The sequence below is a fragment of the Dama dama genome, chromosome X (assembly GCF_033118175.1).
Source record: "Dama dama isolate Ldn47 chromosome X, ASM3311817v1, whole genome shotgun sequence".
NCBI lineage: Eukaryota > Metazoa > Chordata > Mammalia > Artiodactyla > Cervidae > Dama > Dama dama.
Window position 1 is genome coordinate 61,379,501 of NC_083714.1, and position 27,870 is coordinate 61,407,370.

At 43.6% G+C, this 27,870-nt stretch overlaps 1 protein-coding gene and 1 pseudogene across 1 annotated transcript; both read left to right on the forward strand.

Annotated features, from left to right (window-relative positions):
• Positions 1-20,412, forward strand: part of LOC133052686 (uncharacterized) — a 47,765-nt pseudogene extending 27,353 nt beyond the window's left edge.
• ARMCX4 (armadillo repeat containing X-linked 4) lies at positions 20,413-27,724 on the forward strand. Its single transcript, XM_061137580.1, has 2 exons — positions 20,413-22,883; positions 22,914-27,724. Exons 1-2 carry the CDS (start codon positions 20,450-20,452, stop codon positions 27,395-27,397), a joined length of 6,918 nt encoding a protein of 2,305 aa, XP_060993563.1. The 5' UTR covers positions 20,413-20,449; the 3' UTR covers positions 27,398-27,724.
• The last annotated feature ends 146 nt before the right edge of the window (positions 27,725-27,870 follow it).

Genomic DNA, 27,870 nt, shown 5'->3' on the forward strand with positions numbered 1-27,870 from the left:
GTGCAGGGACAGGGACTGCCTCAGCCACAGGAGTTATGGCCCTATCAGAGTCTTTTTTTTTTTTTTTAAAGTCTCAGGGCTTCCTTGGTGGCTCAGCTGGTAAAGAATTCACCTGCAACTCAGGAGAAGGGAATGGCAATCCACTCCAGTATTCTCGCCTGGAGAATCCCATGGACAGAGGAGTCTGGCAGGCTACAGTCCATGGGGTTGCAAAGAGTTGGACACGACTGAGTGACTAGCACACACACTGGCTGCTGGTGATCAGAAGGCCTCTTTGGCTAGTCTTTCTGCATTGCTCTGCCTGTACAGGCACTTAGAGTGTTCCCTTGCCTAGGGTTCTTCTCTATTGTTTGGTGCATCTGGCACATAAAGGGGCCCCCCTGGCTAGGGTCCTACTTTGTTGTTCTGCATGTCAGGTGCTTGAAGGGCCAGCCTCTCTATTGTTCAGCTGCTGGTGCTGACATGTGGGGAGAGAGAGTCTATGGTGAAGGCTCCCTCCCCCTACTTATGACTCAGTAGTATCGCCTTGCTTCCATGGCTGCCTGGCTTTCCTCCACAGGCATTTCCCACCACAATCTCCTCCCTCATATCCCCTCGGGCCATCTCTCAGCAGTCAAAAGCAGCCCTTGCCCTGGAATTGCTCCACAATCCCTATGCTACACCTACCAGCCACTGTGCCTTCTAGGGGACCCACATCCCTGTCTGGGGTATGTATGGCTGAGGCAAGAATTATCTGTGTGATTCTCATTTCATTTAGGCTATCACAAATCAACTGTTTAACTTTCAGCCTCAAATGTTTCTGCTCTGACCCAGACAAGTGTTCCAATGTGGGGATTCGACCCCTGCTTCAGTTCCCCCACCCTCCAAGGGCAGATCCAGTCCTACTAACACTCCTATTATCCCCCTGTTTCTTTGACCTACTGAATTTTGTGTGGTTTTATATATTCTTTTCCAGTGGTCAGATACACCTGCCTGCTCTCAGCTGGTGTTCTGCAAGCACTTCTGTGTCTGAAGGTGTATTCCTGATGTATCCATGGAGAGATATGTATTCCACATCCACCTACTCCTCTGCCATCTTGGAAATCCAATGAGTTTTGTAGATAACATCAATGGATATGGATTTAAGCAAACTCTGGGAGATAGTGGATGAAAGAGGAGCCTGGCGTGATGCAGCCCATGGGGTCACAAAGAGTTGGACATGACTGAGCAAGTGAATAACACCATAAATGAAGATAGGTCAAGATGGGGTAAAAACATTTCCAGGTTTTCTGAATCCAGTCTGCGTTCCTCGCCTGACTTGATATGTACAACTTGTCAATTTTACCACATTGTTTCCCCTTTTAGATGATGGAATTCAAGGGATCAAGATCTGATTGTGTTATAGCTGCTTGGGAGTAACACATTTATATCAGTACCAGTTCATCAAATTCTCTTGATGAGATGAGGAAAGGGAAATGAAAACCCCTTTGTGATAAGGGCTGAAATGCAGGACTGATATTGAAAGATTGTTGCTGAGACATGAAAGATGCTGGGATTCTTGGCCTCCGGAGGAGAGGAATTCAATCCAGGGCCAGTGATGAGGCTTGATTGCTCAGAGCTTCTGTGTGACAGTTTTATTACAGTATAAAAGAGACAGACAAAACTTCTGACATAGACATCAGAAGGGGGCAGAAAGAGTGCCCCCTGCTAGTCTTTAGCCGGATGTTATATAGCTACTCAGTTCTGTTCAGTCGCTTAGTTGTATCTGACTCTTCACAACACCATGGACCACAGCACGACAGGCTTCCCTGTCCATCAAAAACTCCCAGAGTTTACTCAAACTTATGTCCATTGAGTCGGTGATGCCATCCAACCATCTCATCCTCTGTTGTCTCCTTCTCCTCCTGCCTTCAATCTTTCCCAGCATCAGGGTCTTTCTAGTGAGTCAGCTCTTCTCATCATGTAACCAAAGTGTAGGAGTTTCAGCATCAACATCAGTCTTTCCAATAAACACTCAGGACTGAGATCCTTTAAGATAGACTGATTGGATCTTCTTGCAGTCCAAGGGACTCTCAAGAGTCTTCTCCAACACCACAACTCTCAAGAGTCTTCACCAACACCAACTCCAACTTCTCAAGACTCTCAAGAGTCTTCTCCAACACCACAGTTCAGAAGCATCAGTTCTTTGGCGCTCAGCTTTCTTTATAGTCCAACTCTCACATCCATACATGGCTACTGGAAAAACCATAGCCTTGACTAGACGGACCTTTGTTGGCAAAGTAATGTCTCTGCTTTTTAATATGCTGTTTAGATTGGTCATAACTTTCCTTCCAAGGAGCAAGCGTCTTTTAATTTCATGGCTGCAGTCACCATCTGCAGTAATTTTGGAGCCCCCCAAAATAAAGTCAGCCGCTGTTTCCACTGTTTCCCCATCTACTTGCCATGAAGTGATAGGACCATATGCCATGATATTAGTTTTCTGAATGTTGAGCTTTAAGACAACTTTTTCACTCTCCTCTTTCACTTTCATCAAGAGGCTTTTTAGTTCTTCACTTTCTGCCATAAGGGTGGTGTCACCTGCATATCTGAGGTTATTGATATTTCTCCCGCCAATCTTGATTCTTCATTCAGCCCAGCATTCTCATGATCAACACTGCATATAAGTTAGATAAGCAGGGTGACAATATATAGCCTTGACGTACTCCTTTTCCTATTTGGAACCAGTCTGTTGTTCCATGCCCAGTTCTAACTGTTGCTTCCTGACGTGCATACAGGTTTCTCAAGAGGCAGGTCAGGTGGTCTGGTATTCCCATCTCTTTCAGAATTTTCCACAGTTTGTTGTGATCCACACAGTCAAAGGTTTTGGCATAGTCAATAAAGCAGAAGTAGATGCTTTTCTGGAACTCTCTTGCTTTTCTGATAATCCAGCAAGTGTTGGCAATTTGATCTCTGGTTCCTCTGCCTTTTCTACATCCAGATGAAACATCTGGAAGTTCATGGATCACATACTGTTGAAGCCTGGCTTGGAGAATTTTGAGCATTACTTTACTAGCATGTGAGATGAGTGCAACTGTGCGGTGGTTTGAGCATTCTTTGGCATATTTCAGGATTTGAAGTAGCTCAACTGGAATTCCATCACCTCACTAGCTTTGTTCGTAATGATGCTTCCTAAGGTCCACTTGACTTCACATTCCAGGATGTCTGGCTCTAGGTGAGTGATCACACCATGATGATTATCTGGGTTGTGAAGATCTCTTTTGTATGGATTTTCTGTGTATTCTTGCCACCTCTTCTTAATATATTCTGCTTCTGTTAGGTCCATAATATTTCTGTCCTTTATTGTGCCCATCTTTGCATGAAATGTTCCCTTGGTATCTCTAATATTATTGAAGAGAACTCTAGTCTTTCCCATTCTATTGTTTTCCTCTATTTCTTTGCACTGATCACTGAGGAAGGCTGTCTTATCTCTCCTTGCTATTCTTTGGAACTCTGAATTCAAATGGGTATACTTTTCCTTTTCTCCTCTGCTTTTCACTTCTCTTCTTTTCACAGCTATTTGTAAGGCCTCCTCAGACAACCATTTTGCTTTTTTGCATTTCTTTTTCTTGGGGATGGTCTTGATCCCTGTCTCCTGTGCAATGTCACAAACCTCCATCTGTAGTTCATCAGGCACTCTGTCTATCAGATCTAGTCCCTTAAATCTATTTCTCACTTCCACTGTATAATCATAAGGGATTTGATTTAGGTCATACCTGAATGGTTTAGTGGTTTTCCCTACTTTCTTAAATTAAGTCTGAATTTTGCAATAAGGAGTTGATCTGAGACACAGTCAGCTCCTGGTCTTGTTTTTGTTGACTGTATAGAGTTTCTCCATCTTTGGCTGCAAAGAATGTAATCAATCTGATTTTGGTGTTGGCCATCAGGTGATGTCCATGTGTAGAGTCTTCTCTTGTGTTGTTGGAAGAGGGTGCTTGCTATGACCAGTGCCTTCTCTTGGCAGAACTCTATTAGCCTTTGCCCTGCTTCATTCTGTACTCCAAGACCAAATTTGCCTGTTACTCCAGGTGTTTCTTGACTTCCTACTTTTGCATTCCAGTCCCCTATAATGAAAAAGACATCTTTTTGGGGTGTAGTTGTAAAAGGTCTTGTTGTTCTTCATAGAACCATTCAACTTCAGCTTCTTCAGCATTACTGGTTGGAGCATAGACTTGGATTACCATGATATTGAATGGTTTGCCTTGGAAACGAACAGAGATCATTCTGTCATTTTTGAGATTGCACCCAAGTACTGCATTTTGGACTCTTGTTGACTATGATGGTTACTCCATTTCTTCTAAGGGATTCCTGCCCACAGTAGTAGATATAATGGTCATCTGAGTTAAATTAACCCACTCAAGTCCATTTTAGTTTGCTGATTCCTAGAACGTAGACATTCACTCTTGCCATCTCCTGTTTGACATTTCCAATTTGCCTTGATTCATGGACCTAACATTCCAGGTTCCTATGCAATATTGCTTTTTACAGCATCGGACCTTGCTTCTATCACCAGTCCTATCCACAACTGGGTATTGTTTTTGCTTTGGCTCCATTCCTTCATTCTTTCTGGAGTTATTTCTCCAGTGATCTCCAGTAGCATATTGGGCACCTACTGACCTGGGGAGTTCATCTTTCAGTATCCTATCATTTTGCCTTCTCATAATGTTCATGGGGTTCTCAAGGCAAGAATACTAAAGTGGTTTGCCATTCCCTTCTCCAGTTGGCCACATTTTGTCAGAACTCTCCACCAAGACCCATCCATCTTGGGTGGCCCTGCATGGCATGGCTTAGTTTCCTTGAGTTAGACAAGGATGTGGCCCATGTGATTAGATTTGTTAGTTTTCTGTGATTGTGGTTTCAGTGTGTCTGCCCTCTGATGCCCTCTTTCATCGCCTACCGTCTTACTGGGTTTTCTCTTACCGTGAACGTGGGATATCTCTTCATGGCTGTTCCAGCATAGTTCAGCCACTGCTCCTTACCTTGGACGTGGGATATCTCCTCACGGCCGCTGCTACTGACCTTGGACATAGTATATCTCCTCTCAGCCTCTCGCTGCACCAGAGCTACGCAGCTACTAGAAGGCTGCTAATTCGAGAGAGAAATGTCTCAAAACTCAGAGACTGGCACCAGGCCCCTCTTCCACAACATGCATTTTTGAGATAACATTGGCACAAGATGAGTTGTTTGGGGCCATAAAATGATTGACTTGAATCTTGAAGAAAGGCAGGTTTCTAAGCAAATATATAGTTTCATTAACATAGATTAGGAGAATAATTGTATGAGTAAAACATACTGGTTTGTTGAGCCATTATAGGTTCTGAATCTCTTAAGTGGAACCGATTTGAAGAAAGACAGAGTCTAGGGTAAATACATAGTTCATTAACATAGCTTAAGAAAAATATTTCCATAAGAAAAACACATCGGTTAGCTCAAGGTTTGAGAAAAGTTAAGCTCAGGTGGAATCAGGTGTCATCATGGCAACACAGAATTTTACAAGAAACCTTTAAATTTTGTATAGAGAAGGAAAATAATCTGACACTTGCAGTTTGTTTCCTCCTGCTGCTTAAGAGAGATGAAAAAACAGCTGACACTTGCAACCTATTTCCTCCCTTTGGAGACCCATAGCCTTCCTGCCTGTTACCCTCTCAATACCATTAGGCTTTCAAGGCCGACAAAAAAGCACAGACAGACAAAAAAGCACAAGCTCGGAAATCACAGATGGGAGTATGGAATGCAAACAAGGAATCAAGTATCAAATTTAGAAGCACTTTATATCAGACAGTGTGGTAAAACTATATATATATATTAGATTTTAATAATGTCTAGGATGAATTTTGTAATCTCTATGGTGACCACTAAAATAACAGTAAAAATGTATCATCAACAAGGTAATAGAGAGGGAAAACAGAATTTAAAAAATATTAAGCAATCCACAAAAGAGCAAGAGAAAAGAGAAAGAGCAATACAAAATAGAACAAATAATCAAATAGTGAGATGGTGATTTAAGCCCAAAATAACACTAATTTATTGGTAAACAGCTTAAATATTCCAATCAAAAGACAAAACTTGTCAGTGGATTTTTTAAAATAGTTACGATTTGCTGCTTAGAAGAGATTCACTTTCAGTATCAAGCCACAGAAGGCTGAAAGTGGAAAAATGGAAAAAGATATACCATGCAAATATTAACAAGAGAAATCTGATGTAGCAATGGCAATATCAGATAAAGTAGATTTTAAAGCAAGGAGCATCAGTAAAGACAAAAAGGGACATTTACAAGTTGTTAACATTTTATTTTATAAGTGTATATAATTTATAAGTATAGGTATATACATCTAGAGTTTTCCCTGTTTATTTATATATGTGTGTGTATACATATGTATTTGAAAAAAAATCCCATAATATACATATCATCCCTTTACCTATTTTTACTTAAAAAATGTATATCATAAATATATTTCCACTGAAAACTTTTGGTTCTGTTATAGTTTGTAAAGGCTACACTGTATTCTATGCTATGACAGTAACATGACTTCTTTAACATATCCCCTATTGAATATTCAAGTTGTTTAGTATTATAAATAACACTGCAATGAGCATTTTTATGAATATATGTTTGTGCATTTGTTGTATCATTTTGGTAGAATGCTGTTCCAGAAATTAAATTCTTGGATTCAAAGGTATACATATTTTAAAAATGTTCTAATATACACTCAACAAACTTTATTAGTTTATACTCCTGACAATTATGTAAGTGCTGGCAAAGGTTAAAAAAAAAAACTGAAGCAACATAAAAAGACCATGAAGAGGGAAAACTTTAAGTAAATTAAGTTAAATTTATGTAATATGGCTGACAAAAAGATTGAGGGCTGCTTATCCTGATGGAAAGATACTTAGGGCATGTCACTATTTGCTTATTTTCTGTTAAACTATGTGTTTATTTGTCATTGCGTGCAAATTCCACAAGAATACATTCTAGTACAACATTCAAACCCAGAAAAAGCATTAGTACCGCTCTAATGCCACTGTCTTCATCAAAGCACAGTTACCTCCCCTGTTTATAAACTTTTAAAAATGCTTTTCTACACATTACACATACATGTCTTATTAAAACATATAAATGGGTCTCTTCAGTAAGTGGTGCTGGAAAAACTGGACAGCTACATGTAAAGGAATGAAATGAGAACATTCTCTAATAATATACACAAAAATAAACTCAAAATGACTTGAAGACCTAAATGTAAGACCGGATGCTATAAAACTCCTACAGGAAAGCATAAGCAGAGCACTCTTTGACATAAATCACAGCAATATCTTTTTGGGATCTGCCTCCTGGACTAATGGAAATAAAAACAAAAATAAACAAATGAGACCTAATTGAACTTAAAAGCTTTTGACAGCAAAGGAAACCACCGACAAAATGGAGACAGCTTACAGAATGGGAGAAAATACTTGCAAATGAAGCGACCATCAAGGGATCAGTCTCCAAAGTATACAATGGCTCTTGTAGCTCCATATCAAAAAACCAACAACCCAATCACAAGAAGATCTAAACAGACATTTCTCCAAAGAAGTCCTTTTGGGTGGCCAAAAGGCACATGAAAAGATGCTCAACATCACTAATTGTTAGAGAAATGCAAATCAAAGCTACAATGAGGTATCATCTCACACTGGTCAGAATGGCCACCATCAAAAACATCTACAAACAATAAATGGTAGAGAGGGTGAGCATGGGTTCCTTAAAGAAAATTAAAAACAGAGCCACTGTGTGTGTGCTTAGTCACTCAATCTTGTCTGACTCTTTGTGACCCCATGGACTAAGCCCTCCAGGCTCCTCTATCCATAGGGATTCTACATATGACCCAGAAATTCCAGTCCCAAGCATTTGCTGAAAGGAAAAATACACCCCAATGTTCATTGCAGTGCTGTTTACAATAGCCAGGATTATTCATTTAGGATGAAAGCATCCTAAATGTCCATAGGCAAATGAATAGACAAAGAAGATGTGGTACATATCTACAATGGAGTATTACTCAGCCACATAATAGGATGAAATAATGTCATTTGCAGTAACATGGATGGACCTAGAGATTATCATACTGGGTGAAGTAAGTAACACAGAGAAAAATAATCTATAATATTGCTTATATGTGGAACCAAAAAAAAAAAAAAAGGTACAAATGAACTCATTTACAAAACAGACTCACAGATATAGAAAATAAACGTATGGTTATCAAAAGGGTGTAGAGGGATAAATTAGGAGTTTGGGATTAAAACATGCATACTACTACATATAAAATGTGAGTTAAAAGAATAATCTCTTACTTTTTAAGACATCTTATATTGCCACTAATTACTAATTTACAGTGCGTGAGAACATGGAGAAAGCGGTTCTGTCATGTGCTTGAGGGGAGTGTAAACTGCCTAGTCTTTCTGGAGGGCACTTTGGTGGTATATTCACTAAATATATAAAATCTCACATCTTTCTTTTGCCAGTGTCAAATGTATTAAAATCTCATACCCTTAGTTGAACAATTTTTTTATAGTAGAGTGTCGTCAAGCAAGACCACCTGTGGGCAAAGCTGTACATACCAGGTTGTTCATTGTTACCTTATTTTTATTAGCTCCAGACTCAGAACAATTTCATGTACATCAATGGGGGGGATGGAGGTGGAAGTAAATAAGCAATAGTGCAAACAAGCTATGGAAGAGTATGCAGCAGTTAAAAAGAATAAAGCAACATTATATGTACTGGTTCATATACATTATATGTATAAGCTCTCTGAGATCTAATTTTTTTTTTTTCTTTTTTTTTTTTTTTTAATTATTTTTTTTTTTTCCCCAGTGGGTTTTGTCATACATTGATATGAATCAGCCATGGATTTACATGTATTCCCAATCCCGATCCCCCCTCCCACCTCCCTCTCCACCCGATTCCTCTGGGTCTTCCCAGTGCACCAGGCCGGAGCACTTGTCTCGTGCATCCCACCTGGGCTGGTGATCTGTTTCACCATAGATAGTATACATGCTGTTCTTTTGAAATATCCCACCCTCACATTCTCCCACAAAGTTCAAAAGTCTGTTCTGTATTTCTGTGTCTCTTTTTCTATTCTGCATATAGGGTTATCATTATCACCTTTCTAAATTCCATATACATGTGTCAGTATGCTGTAATGTTCTTTATCTTTCTGGCTTACTTCACTCTGTACAATGGGCTCCAGCTTCATCCATCTCATTAGGACTGGTTCAAATGAATTCTTTTTAATGGCTGAGTAATATTCCATGGTGTATATGTACCACAGCTTCCTTATCCATTCATCTGCTGATGGGCATCTAGGTTGCTTCCATGTCCTGGCTATTATAAACAGTGCTGCGATGAACATTGGGGTGCACGTGTCTCTTTCAGATCTGGTTTCCTCAGTGTGTATGCCCAGAAGTGAGATCTAATTTTAAGTGGAAAAAAGAAAAAGAAATCGGGGAATTCCCTGGCAGTCCAGTGATTAGAAATCTGTGTTCACTGTTACGGTGTGTGTTCAATTCCTGGTCAGGAAACTAGGATCCAAGCCTCCTGGCACATACACACACAAAAAGGGAATTGTGAAATAGCATTTTAAATATGACCCCAAATATATATAAATTTTATTGAAATATAGTTGATTTACATGTTGTGTTAGTTTCAGGTGGATAGCAATTTGAGATATATATGTTCTTGCTTAGATTCTTTCCCATTGTTGGTTATTACAAGATATTGAGTACAGTTCCCTGTGCTATACAGAAGGTATGATTGTTATCTATTTCATATATTGTTGTGGTTGCTTAGTCACTAAATCATGTCTGACTCTTTTGTGACCCCATGGACTGTGGCCCACCAGGTTTCTCTGTCCATGGGATTCTCCAGGCAAGAACACTGGAGTGGATTGCTATTTCTGTCTCTGGGGGATCTTCCCAACCTAGGATCAAACTGCTTGGCAGGCAGATTCTTTACCACTGAGCCACATGGGAAGCCATTTTATAAGTAGTAGTATGCATGTTTTAATCCCAAACTCCTAATTTATCCCTCTCTCTACATCCCTTTGGTAACCATAAGTTTGTTTTCTGTATCTGTGAGTCTGTTTTGTAAATGAGTTCATTTGTACCATTCTTTTTCATTTGTACCATTTTTTTAAGATTCCACATATAAATGATATCATATGATATTTGTCTCTATCTGATTTACTTCACTTGGTAGGATAATCTCTAGGTCCATCCATATTGCTGCAAATGGCAGTATTTTATTCTTTTTTTTTTTTTTTTTTTACTGTTGAATACTATTGCATTGTGTATCTGTACCACATCTTTGTCCATTCGTCTGTCGATAGACACTTACCTTGCTTCCATGTCTTGGCTGTTGTAAATAGTGCTGCTCTGAATATTGGGGTGCATAGATGTTTTTGAATTATAGATTTCTCCAGGTATATGCCCAGGAGTGGAACTGCTCGATCATATGCTGATTCTATTTCTAGTTTTTTTAAGCAACATCCATAGTGGCTGCACTAACTTACATTCCAACCAATAGTGTAGGAGGGTTCCTTTTTCTCTACACTGTCTCCAACGTTTATTATTTGTAGAAAATTTGAAAAAAAATTATTGGAATATAGTTGATTTACAAGGTTGTGTTAGTTTCTGCTGTACAGCAAAGTGAATCAGTCATCCATATACATATATCCACTCTCTTTGGAATTCTTTCCCCATGTACATCATTACAGAGGGAACTGAGAAGAGTTCCCTGTGCTATACAGTAAATCCTTATTAATTATCTCTTTTATATATAGTATGGTGTATATCAGAGAAGGCAATGGCAACCCACTCCAGTACTCTTGCCTGGAAAATCCCATGGACAGAGGAGCCTGGTAGGCTGCAGTCCATGGGGTCACTAAGAGTCGGACACGACCGAGCAACTTCTCTTTCACTTTTCACTTTCATGCATTGGAGAAGGAAATGGCAACCCACTCCAGTGTTCTTGCCTGGAGAATCCCAGGGATTGGGGAGCCTGGTGGGCTTCCATCTATGGGGTCGCACAGAGTGGACATGACTGAAGCGACTTAGCAACAGCAGCAGCAGCATGGTGTATATATCAACCCCAATCTCACAATTTATCCCTCTCCCCTCTTTTCCCCTGGTAACCATAAGTTTGTTTTCTACATCTGTAACTACTCTATGTTTTTTTTAATGTTTTTGTTGTGTTTTATTTTTTGGCCATGCCACATGGCATGTGGGATCTCAGTTCCCTGAATGGGGGTCAAACTCATGCCCCCTGCATTGGAAGAGTGCAGCCTTAACTGCTGGACTGTCAGGGAAGTCCATCTATTTTTGTTTTGTTGATAAATTCATTTATATCACTTTTTTAGATTTTGCATATAAGCAATATCATAGATTTGTTTTCTCTGTCTGACTTACTTCACTCGGTATGATAATCTCTGGTCCATCCATGTTCTGCAAATGATGTTATTTTATTCTATTTTATGGCTAATAGTCCACTGTAGATATGTACCACATCTTATTATCCATTCCTCTGTTGATGGACATTTAGGTTGCTTCCATGTCCTGGCTATTGTAAATAGTGCTGCAATGAATATTGGGGTGCATTAAATTTTCAAATTATGATTTTTCTCTGGATAGATGCCCAAAAGTGGGATTGCAAGATCCCATGGTAGCTCTATTTTTAGTTTATGAGAAACCTCCATATTGTTCTCCATAATGGTTGTATGAATTTACTTTCCCATCAACAGTTGTGGGAGAATTCCCTTTTATCCACACCTTCTCCAGCATTTTATTATTTATAGATTTTTTTTTTGAAGATGGCCATGCTGACCGGTGTGAGATGATACCTCATTGTAGCTTTGATTTGCATTTCTCTTGCCAACATCCATTGGATAATCAAAAAAGCAACAGAGTTCCAGAAAAACATCTACTACTGCATTATTGACTATGCCAAAGACTTTGACTGTGTGGATCACAACAAACTGTGGAAAACTCTGAAAGAGATGGGAATACCAGACCATCTGACCTGCCTCCTGAGAAATCTGTATGCAGGACAGGAAGCAACAGTTAAAACTGGACATAGAACAACAGACTGGTTCCAAATCGAGAAAGGAATATATCAATGCTGTATATTGTCTCCCTGCTTATTTAACTTATATGCAGAGTACGTCATGTGAAATGTTGGTGTGGATGAAGCACAAGCTGGAATCAAGATTGCTGGGAGAAATATCAATAACCTCAGATGTGCAGATGACACCACCCTTATGGCAAAAGCGAAGAAGAACTAAAGAGCCTCTTGATGAAAGTGAAAGAGGAGAGTGAAAAAGTTTGCTTAAAACTCAACATTCAGAAAACTAAGATCATGGCATCCAGTCCCAGCACTTCATGGCAAATAGATGGGGAAACAGTGGAAACAGTGAGAGACTATTTTTTTGGACTCCAAAATCACTGCAGATGGTGACTGCAGCCATGAAATTAAAAGACGCTTACTCCTTGGAAGGAAAGTTATGACCAAGCTAGACAGCATATTAAAAAGCAGAGACATTACTTTGCCAACAAAGGTCTGTCTAGTCCAAGCTATGTTTTTTCCAGTAGTCATATGTGGATGTAAGAGTTGGACTATGAAGAAAGCTGAGCACTAAAGAATTGATGGTTTTGAACTGTGGTGTTGGAGAAGACTCTTGAGAGTCCCTTGGACTGCAAGGAGATCCAACTAGTCAATCATAAGGGAAATCAGTCCTGAATATTCATTGGAAGGACTGATGTTGAAGCTGAAACGCCAATACTTTGGCCACCTGATGCAAAGAACTGACACATTGGAAAAGACTGATGCTGAGAATGATTGAAGGTGGGAGGAAAAAGGGACGACAGAGGATGAGATGGTTTGATGGCATCACCAACTCTGTGGACATGAGTTTGAGTAAGCTCTGGGAGTTGATGGACAGAGAAGCCTGGTGTGCTGCAGTCCAAGGGGTCACAAAGAGTCAGACAAGATTGAGTGACTGAACTGAACTGAACAATTAGTGATGTTGAGCATCTTTTCATGTGCCTTTTGGCCACCCAAAAGGACTTCTTTGGAGAAATGTCTGTTTAGATCTTCTTGTGATTGGGTTGTTGGTTTTTTGATATGGAGCTACAAGAGCCATTGTATACTTTGGAGACTGATCCCTTGATGGTCGCTTCATTTGCAAGTATTTTCTCCCATTCTGTAAGCTGTCTCCATTTTGTCGGTGGTTTCCTTTGCTGTCAAAAGCTTTTAAGTTCAATTAGGTCTCATTTGTTTATTTTTGTTTTTATTTCCATTAGTCCAGGAGGCAGATCCCAAAAAGATATTGCTGTGATTTATGTCAAAGAGTGCTCTGCTTATGCTTTCCTGTAGGAGTTTTATAGCATCCGGTCTTACATTTAGGTCTTCAAGTCATTTTGAGTTTATTTTTGTGTATATTATTAGAGAATGTTCTCATTTCATTCCTTTACATGTAGCTGTCCAGTTTTTCCAGCACCACTTACTGAAGAGACCCATTTATATGTTTTAATAAGACATGTATGTGTAATGTGTAGAAAAGCATTTTAAAAAGTTTATAAACAGGGGAGGTAACTGTGCTTTGATGAAGACAGTGGCATTAGAGCGGTACTAATGCTTTTTCTGGGTTTGAATGTTGTACTAGAATGTATTCTTGTGGAATTTGCACGCAGTGACAAATAAACACATAGTTTAACAGAAAATAAGCAAATAGTGACATGCTCTAAGTATCTTTCCATCAGGATATGCAGCCCTCAATCTTTTTGTCAGCCATATTACATAAATTTAACTTAATTTACTTAAAGTTTTCCCTCTTCATGGTCTTTTTATGTTGCTTCAGTTTTTTTTTTTAACCTTTGCCAGCACTTACATAATTGTCAGGAGTATAAACTAATAAAGTTTGTTGAGTGTATATTAGAACATTTTTAAAATATGTATACCTTTGAATCCAAGAATTTAATTTCTGGAACAGCATTCTACCAAAATGATACAACAAATGCACAAACATATATTCATAAAAATGCTCATTGCAGTGTTATTTATAATACTAAACAACTTGAATATTCAATAGGGGATATGTTAAAGAAGTCATGTTACTGTCATAGCATAGAATACAGTGTAGCCTTTACAAACTATAACAGAACCAAAAGTTTTCAGTGGAAATATATTTATGATATACATTTTTTAAGTAAAAATAGGTAAAGGGATGATATGTATATTATGGGATTTTTTTTCAAATACATATGTATACACACACATATATAAATAAACAGGGAAAACTCTAGATGTATATATATGTATATATACTTACAAAATAAAATGTTAACAACTTGTAAATGTCTCTTTTTGTCTTTACTGATGCTCCTTGCTTTAAAATCTACTTTATCTGATATTGCCATTGCTACATCAGATTTCTCTTGTTAATATTTGCATGGTATATCTTTTTCCATTTTTCCACTTTCAGCCTTCTGTGGCTTGATACTGAAAGTGAATCTCTTCTAAGCAGCAAATCGTAACTATTTTAAAAAATCCACTGACAAGTTTTGTCTTTTGATTGGAATGTTTAGGCTGTTTATCAGTAAATTAGAGGTATATTTGTACTTAAATCTATAATCTTATTATTTGATTATTTGTTCTGCCTATTTTGTATTGCTCTTTCTCTTTTCTCTTGCTTAGTAATTTTTAAATTCTGTTTTCCCTTTCTATTACCTTGTTAATTATACTTTTTTCACTATTATTTTAGTGGTCACCCTAGAGATTACAAATTCATTAAAGTCTAATATAGATAACTTCACCATATTGTCCAACATAAAGAACTTCTAAATTTAATACTTGATTCCTTCCTTGCATTCCCTACTCCCACTGTGATTTTGGAGCTTGTGCTTTTTTGTCTGTGTATACCTGCCTTGAAAGCCTAAAGATATCAGTCCTACATTTCAGCCCTTTTTCATAACATAGGGGTTTTTATTGATGAACTTTTTATATTGTTTCATTTTTTTTAACCTTTGCAAGCACTTCAAGAGATACCCTATTGTATGTATCTTTTGTGAAACTGTGTTAGTATCAGGCTGGCTAAACTCCTAAGAATTGCTTAAAGAATCTGTGGGATATCAGATTTTGCCGAATAGCTGTCCGTAAAAAGGCTTCATCACAGCACCTGCATCCAACAGAGTGTGGAAGTGTCCATTTCCCCATAAACCAGTCAAAAAAATTATCAAATTTCTATATTTTGATACTCATAGCTGAAATAGGGCAACACATAGTGGTTTAGATTTGCATTTCTTTGAAGTTGAGTCTTTTTTTTTGTATGTTTATCGGTCACTGGTATTTCTTTTCTTTTTTCTTTTTTTATATTGATTAATTAATTATTTCATTTATTTTTATTAGTTGGAGGCTAATTACTTTACAATATTGTAGTGGTTTTTGCCATACATTGACATGAATCAGCCATGGATTTACATGTGTTCCCCATCCCGATCCCCCCTCCCGCCTCCCTCCCCATCCCATCCCTCTGGGGCATTGAAACAAATATACTATCAAGGGTGAAACAGATCACCAGCCCAGGTTGGATGCATGAAACAAGTGCTCAGGGCTGGTACACTGGTATTTCTTTTCTGCAAACAAATCCATTCGAGTCTTTGGCACACTTTCTATTGGGTTATCATATTATTAATGATCAGTAAGAATTTTTAGATTATTGCAAATAGGCTGTTTGACATTATGCTCCTGGGTTTTTTGTTTCTTTGTTTCTAAAAATTTTACATAAGTTTTAAATGTCTTTATAATCAATTTCTAAATGTTTCCCTCTGATGGAGAGCATAAATTGGTCACAGTCCATTGAGTTCTGAAAAGCCGTTAGTGGCTCTAAGGCACTGGTCTTCCAGTGCCTGGGCTTCCTAGTTCACCTCCTGAAAGGGCCTCCCCCACACAGGGGCCCCTCACCCAGGGAGCTTCCTTCTGGGGTGTCAGATTTCAGTGTTCTAAGAGAGAGGTTGCCTGAAGAGTTTATATTTAGTGTAGGACTCCCCAGCCCAGACAGCTGGATGTCTGGGGACTAAATTCTGCAGACTTTGTCCCTGCCTTCTGGGATTATTCTGAGGGGCTTGTATAGATGGTACAATGAGATTGTAACAGAAGGCAGAGGGTGAAAAAAACTTTTTTCCTGGCGATGCTATTTGGGATCCAGTGAACTGTGCCTTTTGTGAGAGAAAAAGGACATGAATTTCAGGGATATTGCCCATAGACCTTTACTTTGGCCACAGATCCTACCTACTATCTCTGCTGGAAGGTGCTGAACAGTGTATGCTCCTGCTACTCGGGGATCTACAGTGCATGAAAGGCAGAGAGTGGAGATATCTCACCACTGTCATGGTCTGATGAAAATCCACCTGTTGAGCCTCATTTCCATTAGTGGGATAGTACAGTTGGTCCTTTTCTGGGTGTGATGAGACTCATTTGATTACAGGCTTATGCAAAATCCCAATAAAACTCCTTGAATGGAAAACAGGTTAATCTGGGAAGTCACTGTTTTTTCAGGTACTGGGTTCATCAACCAGGAGTCATCTATTAAGTTCTCAGACACCTGATGGAAGATCATCAATGAAGCTAGAACTTCAAAAAGTTGTAAACCACTTCTGCAAAACTGCCAAGATCGGACAGCTGAATGTCCTTCTAAAGACGAATTTATAGGTCCCATTGAAAAACCTACTGGTTTCATTTAGGAAAACTTTATATTTAAAATGTTAATAATTACTAGTCTGTTTTCAAAGCTGTGAAATAGTTTACAGCAACTAGAAAGCATTCTTAATGTGGCATAAAATAACGTCAACAAATGAATGAGTCTTTTGTTATTTTTACAACCTAATTTGTAAATGTCAAACGAAAATGGCTTGACGCCATTTCCTCATTACAAAAACAATGAATGTGACGTAAAAAAGGGAAAAAAAAGGGGGGGCACAACAAAAGAAAGTTAAACCTCTCCCTGCGCTCTCTACTCCCCTTCCTGACACCCCTTCCCTGGCCCATGTAGGTGCGGCAACTACCCTAGGACAACGCTAGTCTTAGAGACAGTCCTCAGAGAAGCTGCAGAAAAGGCCGGAGCCAAGGCCTGGAGGTGGAAGGGGGGATGCAGACCCTCCCTGGCAACAAGAGAAGGGCAAACTCCAACCGCAGGGAGATGATGCCACTTGTGGGCTCTCAGATTGGAGGGAAACGAGCTGAGTGACGGGGCCTCGCGCACAGCTGGGTGGAGGGGGAGACCGTGCGTGAGGAGGTGGAGGGGAGGGTCCTGTTGAACTCCCCACCAGCCCCTGGGAGGGGGGGATCGGAGAGTGAGCTCGGCGGTGACGCGGGGCCCTCACGTGACCGCGAGCTGCAGAGCGACGCAGACTTCGGTGCAGTAGTCACTCCAGTCTGGGTACCAGCTCCCCGCTGCCCTGCACACGGCGGGCTGGCATCGGGCCCGCGGCAAGCAGAGCAGGTAAGGGCCCCGCGCACTGAAGCCAGGGCGGCAGCGGACTGCCAACCCCGGAGCTGGCCTGGGGGTGGGGGAGAAAGCGGGCTCAAGTTCCTGGAGCCTTCGCTCCGATTCTCCCAAGCCCTGCTCCTCCTACCTAAGTCTGTGCTGGGGAAACCTGGGCTTTGACAGGGCGGATGGTGGGGGGAGTGTCTCAAGAGGGAAATGCAGAGATTGAGATGTTCCTTCTTCTCTGACTCTAATCACTGATTGCACACGTCCGCTCCGCTTCCAGCTGGTTTCAGTGGAAGGGACACGCCGCCACGGTGGCGTTTGCAGAGAAAATGGTGGGCCTTAGTGACTGGACGGCGGGGTTGGTGCGGGTGGCGTCTCGCAAGGTGTGGAGGGACGTTTGATAACCGGGTTCCTGAATCTAGAAAGGCGAGTATTGGGATCTGTGTCCTGGGTGCTAGTCCAAGCACTCAGTGCCTTTTCTCCTGTCTCACGACAGGATTCGTGTGGCAGTGTTTGTGGCGAGGCGAGGGAAGGAGAGGAGCAAACTGCACAGGATCTGCGGAGGTTAGTGTGGGCACGGACACTCGCTGTGAACCATTGAAGTGCTGTATGATTATTCTCTATGACAGGAACTTAGGCGCCGCTATCTGGTTGGTATATAGGGTGGCTCTATAGGGGACTTTCTCTAAACTGTGTTTACTTACCAAACTTACCAAGCTTGGGCTTTTTAACTTAAAGTGTATGTTGAAGACATACCAATAAAGACAGCAACTTTTCTATGGATGCTTTTTTTTTGCACCTCAGATAATACTGCGAAAATACAAATTGCTGTCTCAAAGAACTGCTTTTTTTTTTTGGAGATAACCTTTGCAGGGGACGGATGGAGATTTTGCAGAAGCCCCCGAACCCCAACACACATACTGTTTCTTTTGTTGGAGACTGCTAGAGATGGGTTTAAGGAGAAGTAGATGGCAGTAGGCTGTCATTCTAGAGTATAGGATCTAGGGGCCTCCATCTGTCTCCCCGTTTTCCAGTTTTCCAGATTCTTTCACCTGTTGGTACAGGTGAAGGAAATGATAGACTTTAGGGAGAAGGCCTAGAATCCTACAGGTGATTTTAGAATAATTCGCCTCTGCTGCTCCCCTTTTACCTGCCTCCCTTTTCCACCCTGCCTGTTTCAGTGCTGGAGAAGCCCTAGGTTTTGTTTGCCAGAGAACAGGTGTCTAAATCAGATTGTTGTTGTTTTGCTGCCAAGTCACGTCTGACTCTTTTGCAACCCCATGGGCTGTAGCCAGCCAGACTCCTCTGTCCATGGGATTTCCCAAGCTAGAATACTGGAGTGGATTGCCATTTCCTTCTCCAGGGGATCTTCCTGACCCAGGGTTTGAACCCAAATCTCCTGCATTGACAGGCATTGGCAGGCAGATACTTTACCACTGAGCCACCAAGCCACCAGGGAAGCCCAGTAAGGCAGGTACCGGGGCCCATGTTTTAGATGCTGAAATGTCATAAGTACTCAACATTTATCTTTCTTTTTTTCTCTGTTTGTTCCTAGGTCTTCCCACAGGGCAACAGTAGGGCTGTTTACCACTGAAAGCAAAGGAAAGTGGGAGACTGGCCTGGGACTGTGGAGGTTGGTGTGAAGATGGGCAGTGCATAGGAGTAACAAGAGAGGATGGGCATATAAGATGGCTGAGACTTGAGAGAGTCTCAGTGGAGGGTTCTTCCACTTCTTCTGCACTCTGCCAGATTTCCCTTGTGTTGCCATCCTCCCTGCTGATATCAGTGCAGGAAATGGTAGGAATATTGGGGTAAGGGTGGGCTGCAATGGGACTGAGAGAAGACTTGAGAGGATGGATCATATTAGCAAATTGGACATGGGCTCTCACAAGGCAGGGATTGGAGTCAGGGATCAGGGTACTTGTCCATTCTGTGAAGGATCTGATCTCTAGTCCCTGTTTGTTTACTTGTCCACAGCTGGGTCTACAGGTCTAAAAGGCTTGAGATCACTGGAAGCAAGGAAATAAGGAGGAAATTATTCCTGATCAGTATATGCTGGTAAGAGGATGGGTATTGCCTGGGTAGACGTTTAAGGTAGGTTGTTGGAGGTGAGTGTCTATCTGGAGGTATCCAGTGGCCAGTCTGGAGGATACTCAGCCTCCCCCTTTTCCAGGCACTTTCCCCACCATCCATTCACTTACCCTACACCTTCACCTTTATTGTGATAACAGGGAATGGGGTAAATTGAAGAGGATAGAGAGGTGGTTTGTTAATAATATATCTGTCATGGTAAACAAAATCTTCACTCCTGTCTGTTCCTCCATCTGTCTGTCTGTCTCTAGGTCCACAGATCTCATGAGTTTATAGATCTCCTTTAGGCTATACCTCCAATCAAGAAAAGGAAAGAGGTGGGAATTGCCTTGATCATTACAGGTTGGTATGAGGGTGGGGACCTGTGGGAGTGGTGACCAGAGTAGGTCCAGTAAAAATCAGGGTGTAAGGGCTTCAGTCTACCATCCATAGTCAGCGCTACCACCATCCTTTCCACTGTTCATTTGATTTAAGAAAATGTGTATGGAAGTACCCTGGGGGAAATTGTTGGGCAGTGGGAAAGATGGAGAGGAGATAAAATAAAAGGGATGAAAAGAGAATTTGCTAATTATCCTCTTCTCCCACAAAGCATATCATTTTTACACTTTCTTATTCTTCTGTGTATCTGTCTGTGTGATGCACAGAATTAGAAGAGAAACTTTAGCCCATTTCCTTCCTCCACTTCTAGGTCCATCTCCAGTGGCAGCTGTGGTGGCCTTTGAGTGACTGAAGACCAGCACCCTTGCAGGCTTACATGCAAACCTACTACCCTCTTTTCCCAGTCTAGTTGAGCCCCTTTGTATCTTGTTCTTGCCTTCATCAAGGGTGATTACATGGGTCGCATTCAGGAAGTGGGCTTGGTGACTGCAGGACTGATGATCTGGGCTGGTGCCTGCTACTGCATTTACAGATTAACCAAGGGAAGAGCCCAGAGTGTGAGGCGACTTGCCAGAAATGGGTCCAAAGTCAAGATGGAGACTGTGGCTGAGATACAAAACCAGACTTTGGCCATGTGTGAAGCCATGGTTGGGACAGAGACTGAGACTAGACCCAAGCCCAAGACCAGAACAGAAACTGAAGCAAGAGATAGGTCTGGAGCTGAAGTAGAGACTAAGGTTACTGCTACAGACAGAAGCAAAGTCTATTCTCAAGCCAAGGCAATGGCTGAGGCAGAGACAGAGACCCAATCTGAGGCCAAAATAGTGGCTGGAACAGTGATAACAGAGGCAGTGATTCTGACTGACACTAAAGCCAGTGAAGTGGCCATGAAAGAGGCAGTGACCCAAACTGACTCTGAGGCTGGGAAACTAATCAAGAAAGAGGCAGTGACCCAGACCAAAGCTAAAGCTTGGGCACTCGGTACCAAGGTAGAGACCAAGAAAGAAGCAATGACCCAGACCAAAGCAGAAACTCATATATTGGCTGAAAAAGAGATAGAAATGAACAGAGTGGTGGTGACACAGAATGAGGCCTTGGCAGTAATCAGGGAAGTGACCAAGACGGGCACCATAAACAAGATCAGAAGTGTGACTGACACCAAGGCAAGAGCCCTGGAAGAGACTGTGAGTGTGGCTAAGACTCTGTCTGAGGTCTGGTCTGGTACCTCAGTTGATGCTCAGGGAAATCCTAATTTTGTGTCCGAGGCAGAAGCTGGAGCAGTCATGAAGCCCTGTTCACTGTCTCAGGCTGTGGCCAAGATCCAGATTGACAGCATTCTTGGTACTGAGGTTGACGCCAAGGGGAATTGCAAAACCATGTCTCAAGCAGGGTCTTTGGCAGATATGAGGGCTTCTGCTCAGCCTCAAGTTGTAGCCAAGGCCCAGACTGAGGCCATGCTTGGGGTGGCAGTTGATGTTGGGGGTAATACCAAGGCCATGTGTGAAGCAGGGGTCAGGGCAGATACAAGTGTTTCTACAGAATCTCAGACTGTGACCAAGAAACAGACTGAGATAGTGTCTGGTGCCAGGGTTGATGACAGGGGAAATACCAATGTCATATCTAGGGCAATGATGGGAGCTGACATGACGGCTGCCACACAGCCTCTAGTTGTAGCCGATACTCAGGTTGAATTTGTGCCTGATGCCTGGGTTAAGGGTAGAGGCAGTTCCTATGCTGTATCCATGGTGAGGGCTGGAACAGACACTGAGTTCTATACGCAGCCTCAGCCTATGATCAGTGTGCAGGCTGATGCCTTGCCTGATGACAGGGTTAAGGCTCAAGGCAATGCCAACACCAAGTCTAAAGAAGAAGCTAGGACAGACACAAAGGCACAGACTTCCATCAAGAGCCAGGCTGAGGCTCTACCTACCACCAGACGTAAAGCTAGGAGCAAAGCCAAAGGCAAGAGTAAGGCAGGGCTTGGAATAGAGATGAAAACCTGTGCACAGCCTCAAGCTGGGGTCAGGGCCCAAGCTGATGTTTTCCCTGATTCCAGAATTGATGGCAAGGGTGATCCTGATGCCATTTCCAGAGCAGGGGCTAAGGCAGAACTGAGGGCCTCTGGTGAGCCTCAGGATATGGCCATTTCCCAGGGCGAGGTCTTACCTGATGGCCAGAATAAGGTCCAGGACAATCCCAGTGCTGTTTCTAAGGCAGGGACTGGGTCAGATACAAAGAGCTCTGCTCAGCCCCAGGCTGTGGCCAGTTCCCAGGGGGAAGCCTTGCCTGGTGTCAAGAAGAAGGCTCTGGGCAGTGCCAGTGCTGTGTCTAAGGCAGGGGCTGGTCCAGATGCAAAGGGCTCGGCCCAGCCTCAGACAAATGTAATAGGCCCTGCCCAGCTCCAGGCTGTGGCCAGTTCCCAGGGTGAGGCTTTGTGTGGTGTCAAAAATAAGGCTCGGGGCGATGCCACTGCTGTGTCTAAAGCAGGGAATGGACAGGATACAAAGAGCTCTGCCCAGCCCCAGGCTGTGGCCAGTACCCAGGGTGAGGCCTTGCCTGGTGTCAAGAAGAAGGCTCGGGGCAGTGCTGGTGCTGTGTCTAAGGCAGGGGCTGGGCCAGATACCACAGGCTCTGCTCAGCCCCAAGCTGTGGTCAGTTCTCAGAGTGAAACCTCACCTGGTACTAAGAATAAGGTCCGGGGCAATCCCAATGCTGCGTCTAAGGCAGGGGCTGGGCCAGATGCAAAGGCCTCTGCTCAGCCTCCAACAGATACAACAGGCCCTGCTCAGCCCCAGGCTGTGGGCAATTCCCGGGGTGAAGCCTCACCTGTTACTAAGAATAAGGCCCAGGGCAATCCCAGTGCCATGTCTACAGCAGGGACTGGACCAGGTGCAACGTGTTCTGCCCAGTCTCAAACAGATACAACAAACACTGCCCAGCCCCAAGGTATGGTCAGTTCTCAGGGTGAGGCCTTGCCTGGTGCCAAGAATAACATCAGGGGTAAGCCCAACAATTTGTGCAAGGAAGAGGCTGGAGCAGACCCCATGAGCTCTGCTCAGCCTCAAGCTGAGTCTGATTCCCCAGGAGAATCCTTGCCTGGTGCCAGAAGTAAGGTCCGGGGCAATCCCAGTACAGTGTCTAATGTGGAATCTGGACCAGATACCAAAGGCTGTGTTCAACCCGAGGCTGCAGCCAGTTCCCAGGGTGAGACCTTGTGTGGTACTAAGAAGAAGGCTCGGGGCGGTGCCAGTGCTGCAACCAAGGCAGGGTCTAAGCCAGATACCAAGGGCTGTGTTCAGCCACAGGCTGCAGCCAGTTCCCAGGGTGAGATCTCGTGTGGTACTAAGAAGAAGGCTCGGGGCAGTGCCAGTGCTGCGTCTAAGGCAGGTGCTGGGCCAGATGCAGTGGACTCTGTGCAGCTGCAAACAGATACAACAGGCTCTGCCCCATCCCAGGCTGTGGCCAGTTCCCAGGGGGATGCCTTGCTTGGTGCCAGGAGTAAGGTCAGGGGCAATTGCATTACTGAGTCTAAGGGAGAGACTGGAGCAGGTATGGTGGGCTCTGGCCAGTGTCAGTCTTTAGCCCATTCCCAGAGCAAGACCTCTTTGGGGGTAAAGGACAAGGCTAAGCGTAAGTGCGAGGCAGAAGCCACGGGAGATGTCTCTGTAAAGCCCGAGGTTAAGGCCACGCGCACTTCAGAGAGTGAAGGTGGGGCAGGCACTCAGGCCTGCACAAAGTCTCAGTCTAAGGTCCACGACTACTACTGGAATGGGATTGGTGTTGAGGACTGGGTTGCTTCAGAGCGATGGATCAAATTTAGGTTTCAGGCTAGGGATGGATACTGGGAGAATAGCACTTCCTGGGCTGATGATGAGAATGAAGCCAACACTGAGTCCTGGAGTGTGGCTAGGAGTGAGAATGAGGTGGGTATTCAGTCCTGGGCTGGAGCTGGGGACCAGGCCAGTGGAGGGTTCTGGGCTGGGAGTCATGCCAATCAACAGTCCTGGGCTGGAGGACAGGCCAATGGAGGTTACTGGGTAGAGGCTACGGACAGGGCTGTTGGAGGGTCCTGGACTGTAGCTGAGAACCAGGCCAGTGGGACTTCTTGGGCTGGCACTGGGAACCAGGCTGTTGTGGTGCCCTGGACTGGAGCTCAGGTGAGTGACAGTTCCTGGGCTGGGGGCCAGACCAGTGGGGTATCTTGGACTGGGGGAGAGGCCATTGGAGTGTCCTGGGCTGTGGTTGAGAACCAGGCCAATGGAGCATCCTGGACTGGGGCTGAGGCACAGGCTGGTGGAAGGTCCCAGGATGGGGCTGGGATTCAGGCTAATGGAGCCTCCTGGGCTCAGGCTACAGCTGGGAATGTGGTTAACATTGGGTACTGGGCTGTGGCTGTGGACCAGGCTACTGGAGGTTCCTGGATTCTGACTAGTGACCTCTCTGGTGGTGCAACCTGGGTTGGGACTAGTGATCTGGCCAAGCCTAGACTTGAGGTTCAGGCCAGTGAAAATGTGTCCTGGACAGGGACTGGGCTGGGGCCTGGAAACCAGTCCAGTGGAAAGGCCTGGGCTGTCACTGCAAACCAAGCCAGTGGAGGGTCTGGGCTAGCGTCTGTGGATCAGTCCAGTGGTGTGTCCTGGGTTACAACTGGAGAACAGGCCAGTGGAGGGGCTAGGCCAGGGATTGTAGGCCAGTCCAGTGTTGGGTCCTGGTCTGGCACTGGGAACCAGGCCAGTGAAGGATTATTGGTTGGGACCGTGGAGCAGGCCAGTGGGGGTTCCTGGACTGGGACTAGTGATCAGTCTTATGGTGGGTCCAAGCCTGGATTTGAGGATCAGGTCAGTAAAGAAGGTTCTTTGGCCCATGCTGGTGGTCAGGCTGATGGACAGTCTAGGTTGGGACCCGAGGACCAGTCCAGTGGAGGGTCCTGGGCTAACTCTGGGGACCAAGCCAGTGGAGGGTTCTTGGTTGGAGCTGCGGACCAGGCCAATGAAGGGTCCTGGGTTGGACCTGGGCATCAGGCTGGTGGTGAGGCAAAGCCTAGGTATGAGGAACAGGCCAAATCTGGAAGAGTATCTTGGGCTGACAGTGCAGGTCAGGCTAGTGGAGGGTCTATACTGGGGCCGAGGGACCAGTCTGTTGGAGATTCCTGGGCTGCTATTGGAGACCAAGCCAGTGGAGGATCCAGGCCAGTGCCTGAGAATCAGTCCAGTGGATGGTTCTATGCTTGCAGTGGGAGTCAGGCCAATGCAGGAGGGTCCTGGGGTGGGGCTGGTGGCCGGGCAGTTAGAGGGCCTGGGCTCGATCCCATGAACCAGTCCAGTGGTGGGTCCTGGGCTGATACTGGGAGTCAAGCCAGTGGAGGGTCTTGGGCTGGGGCTGCGGATCAGGCTGGTAGCTGTTCCAAACCTGGGTTTGAGGATCAGGCCAGTGGCAGAGTGTTCTGGTCCAGTGCTCAGGACCAGGCCATTGGAGGGTCTAGTCCAGGGCTTGCAGACCAGGCCAGTGGTGGGTCCTGGACTGGTACTGGGAGTCAGGCCAGTGAAAGGTCCTGGATTGTGACTGGAGATCAAGGCAGTAGCTGTTCCAAATCTGGATTTGAGGATCAGGCCAGTGGAGGAGGCTCCTGGGTTGGCACTGGGGATCAGGCTTGTGGAAAATCCTGGACTGGCTCTAAGCCTGTGAATGAGGCCAGTAGGGCATCTAGCATGGGGCCTGAAGAGCAGGCGAGTGGAGGGTCGTGGACGAGCCCTGGAGATCAGCCCAGTAGAAAGTCTCAGGTAAATGCTGGGGTGGAGGCCAGGGAGGGATCCTGGTTTGGAGCCGGGAGTGAGGCTAGCACAGGGTCTTGGTTCTGGAGAGGGGAAGAAGTTGGTATTGTATCTAGTCCTGGGGATAAAAATGAAGCCAGTATTAAATCCAGCTCAGTAGTTGGGAAAGAAGCCATCATTGGTTCCAGATTTGGGGCTGAGAACAAGACCAGTATTGGGTCCTGGATGGAATCTGATGAAGCTGTCTATATGGATTCTTGTTTGGGAGCTGAGGCTGGAGCTGTGGCTGGAGCTGAGGCCAGGCAGGAGTCTTGGCTGTGGGATGGAGATGTAGCCAATACAGGTTCTAGGCTTGGGGCTGGGGCAGAGGCTAGTGGGCGGTCCTGGGCTTTGGCTGGGGATGTAGATGAGGATGAGCTAAGTAGAGCATCCAGCCCTGATATTGAGGAGATCAGTTTAAGGTCCTTGTTTTGGGCTGACAGTGAGAACAGTAGTGCGCTCAGATCTAAGTGTGAGAAAGATGTTAGTTTTGAGCGTGGGGCTAGACATAAGGTCAGCAACAAGGACAAGCTGGAGGCTGCTGGTGGAGTCAATGTAAAGTCTTGTTCCTGGGATGGTAAAAGAAACAGAAGTGAGGATAAATCTGTGCCTAAGACTAAAGCCAAAAAAACAGCTGAGTCAAGAGTCTCATGTCCGTCCATGGTCCCTGGGGCAGGACTGGGATCATGGGCAGGAGCCATGATCTGGACAGAAATGAAATTTCCATACCAAAATGAGTCTTGCTTCCCACCTGAAGATGAACTCAGAAAGCAGATCAGGTCTGGGGAGAAAACTCAGCCCTGGGTTTGCCGTTGTAAACGTGAAAATAACATGGATCCACGAGAGCTTGAAAAACTCATTTGCATGATTGAGATGACTGAAGATCCTTCTATTCATGAAATAGCCAATAATGCTCTATATAACAGTCGTGATTACCCATTTTCCCATGAAATAATTCGTAATGCAGGTAGAATCTCAATTATTGAAGGCTTGCTTAATAATCCCTACCCCAGTGTTAGGCAGAAGGCTTTAAATGCACTGAATAACATCTCAGTGGCTGCTGAAAACCATAGGAAGGTTAAAACATACTTAAATCAAGTATGTGAAGACACCATCACCTATCCCTTGAATTCAAATGTACAGCTGGCTGGACTGAGATTGATAAAGCACCTGACTATTATCAGTGAGTATCAGCATATGGTTACAAATTACATTTCAGAATTTCTTCGTTTGTTAACTGTGGGAAGTGGAGAAACTAAAGACCATATTTTGGGAATGCTTTTAAATTTCTCTAAAAATCCCTCTATGACAAAGGACTTGCTCATTGCCAATGCACCAGCATCACTGATTAATATCTTTAGCAAGAAAGAGACAAAGGAGAATATTCTTAATGCTCTTTCACTATTTGAAAATATAAATTACCATTTTAAAAGAAGAGCAAAAGTATTTACCCAAGACAAATTCAGTAAAAATTCCCTTTATTTCATATTCCAACGACCTAAAGCATGTGCCAAGAGACTTCGCATCTTAGCAGCAGAATACAATGACCCTGAGGTGAAAGAAAGAGTTGAGCTGTTATTAAGTAAACTATGATTAGTTGTAATTTTCCAAACAAATTTGAATAATATTTTGGTTTTGCAGCTTGAAAGTAATGCACATTGTAAATCGCATTATAATTTCTAAAGTGATGTTGCTTATGATGGTCGATAGCTGGACCATTTTATGAACACCAAATGAATTCAATCTTGTACTGAAAATACATGTGTTGATTTTTACCTTGTCTGGATTGAGATATTTTTGGTATGCTTCATGAGCAGAAACTGAACTGATTCTTCATAAGTAAGCTTTGGTCCTTTGTGTGGACTTACGTTTATACATTTGAGACTTTATTTTTATGTCATCAATAAAGTTGTGTGTTTTAAGCAGAAAAAAAGACACATCTTTGTCCTTGAACCTATGATCTATTTGGAGAGGCAAGATGTATGGGAACAAAAAGGTCCTAACAGCATGTTAGAGCCTCTGGTCACGGCCAGCTGTTTCCTATTAGAGCTTAAAGGCAACAGAAA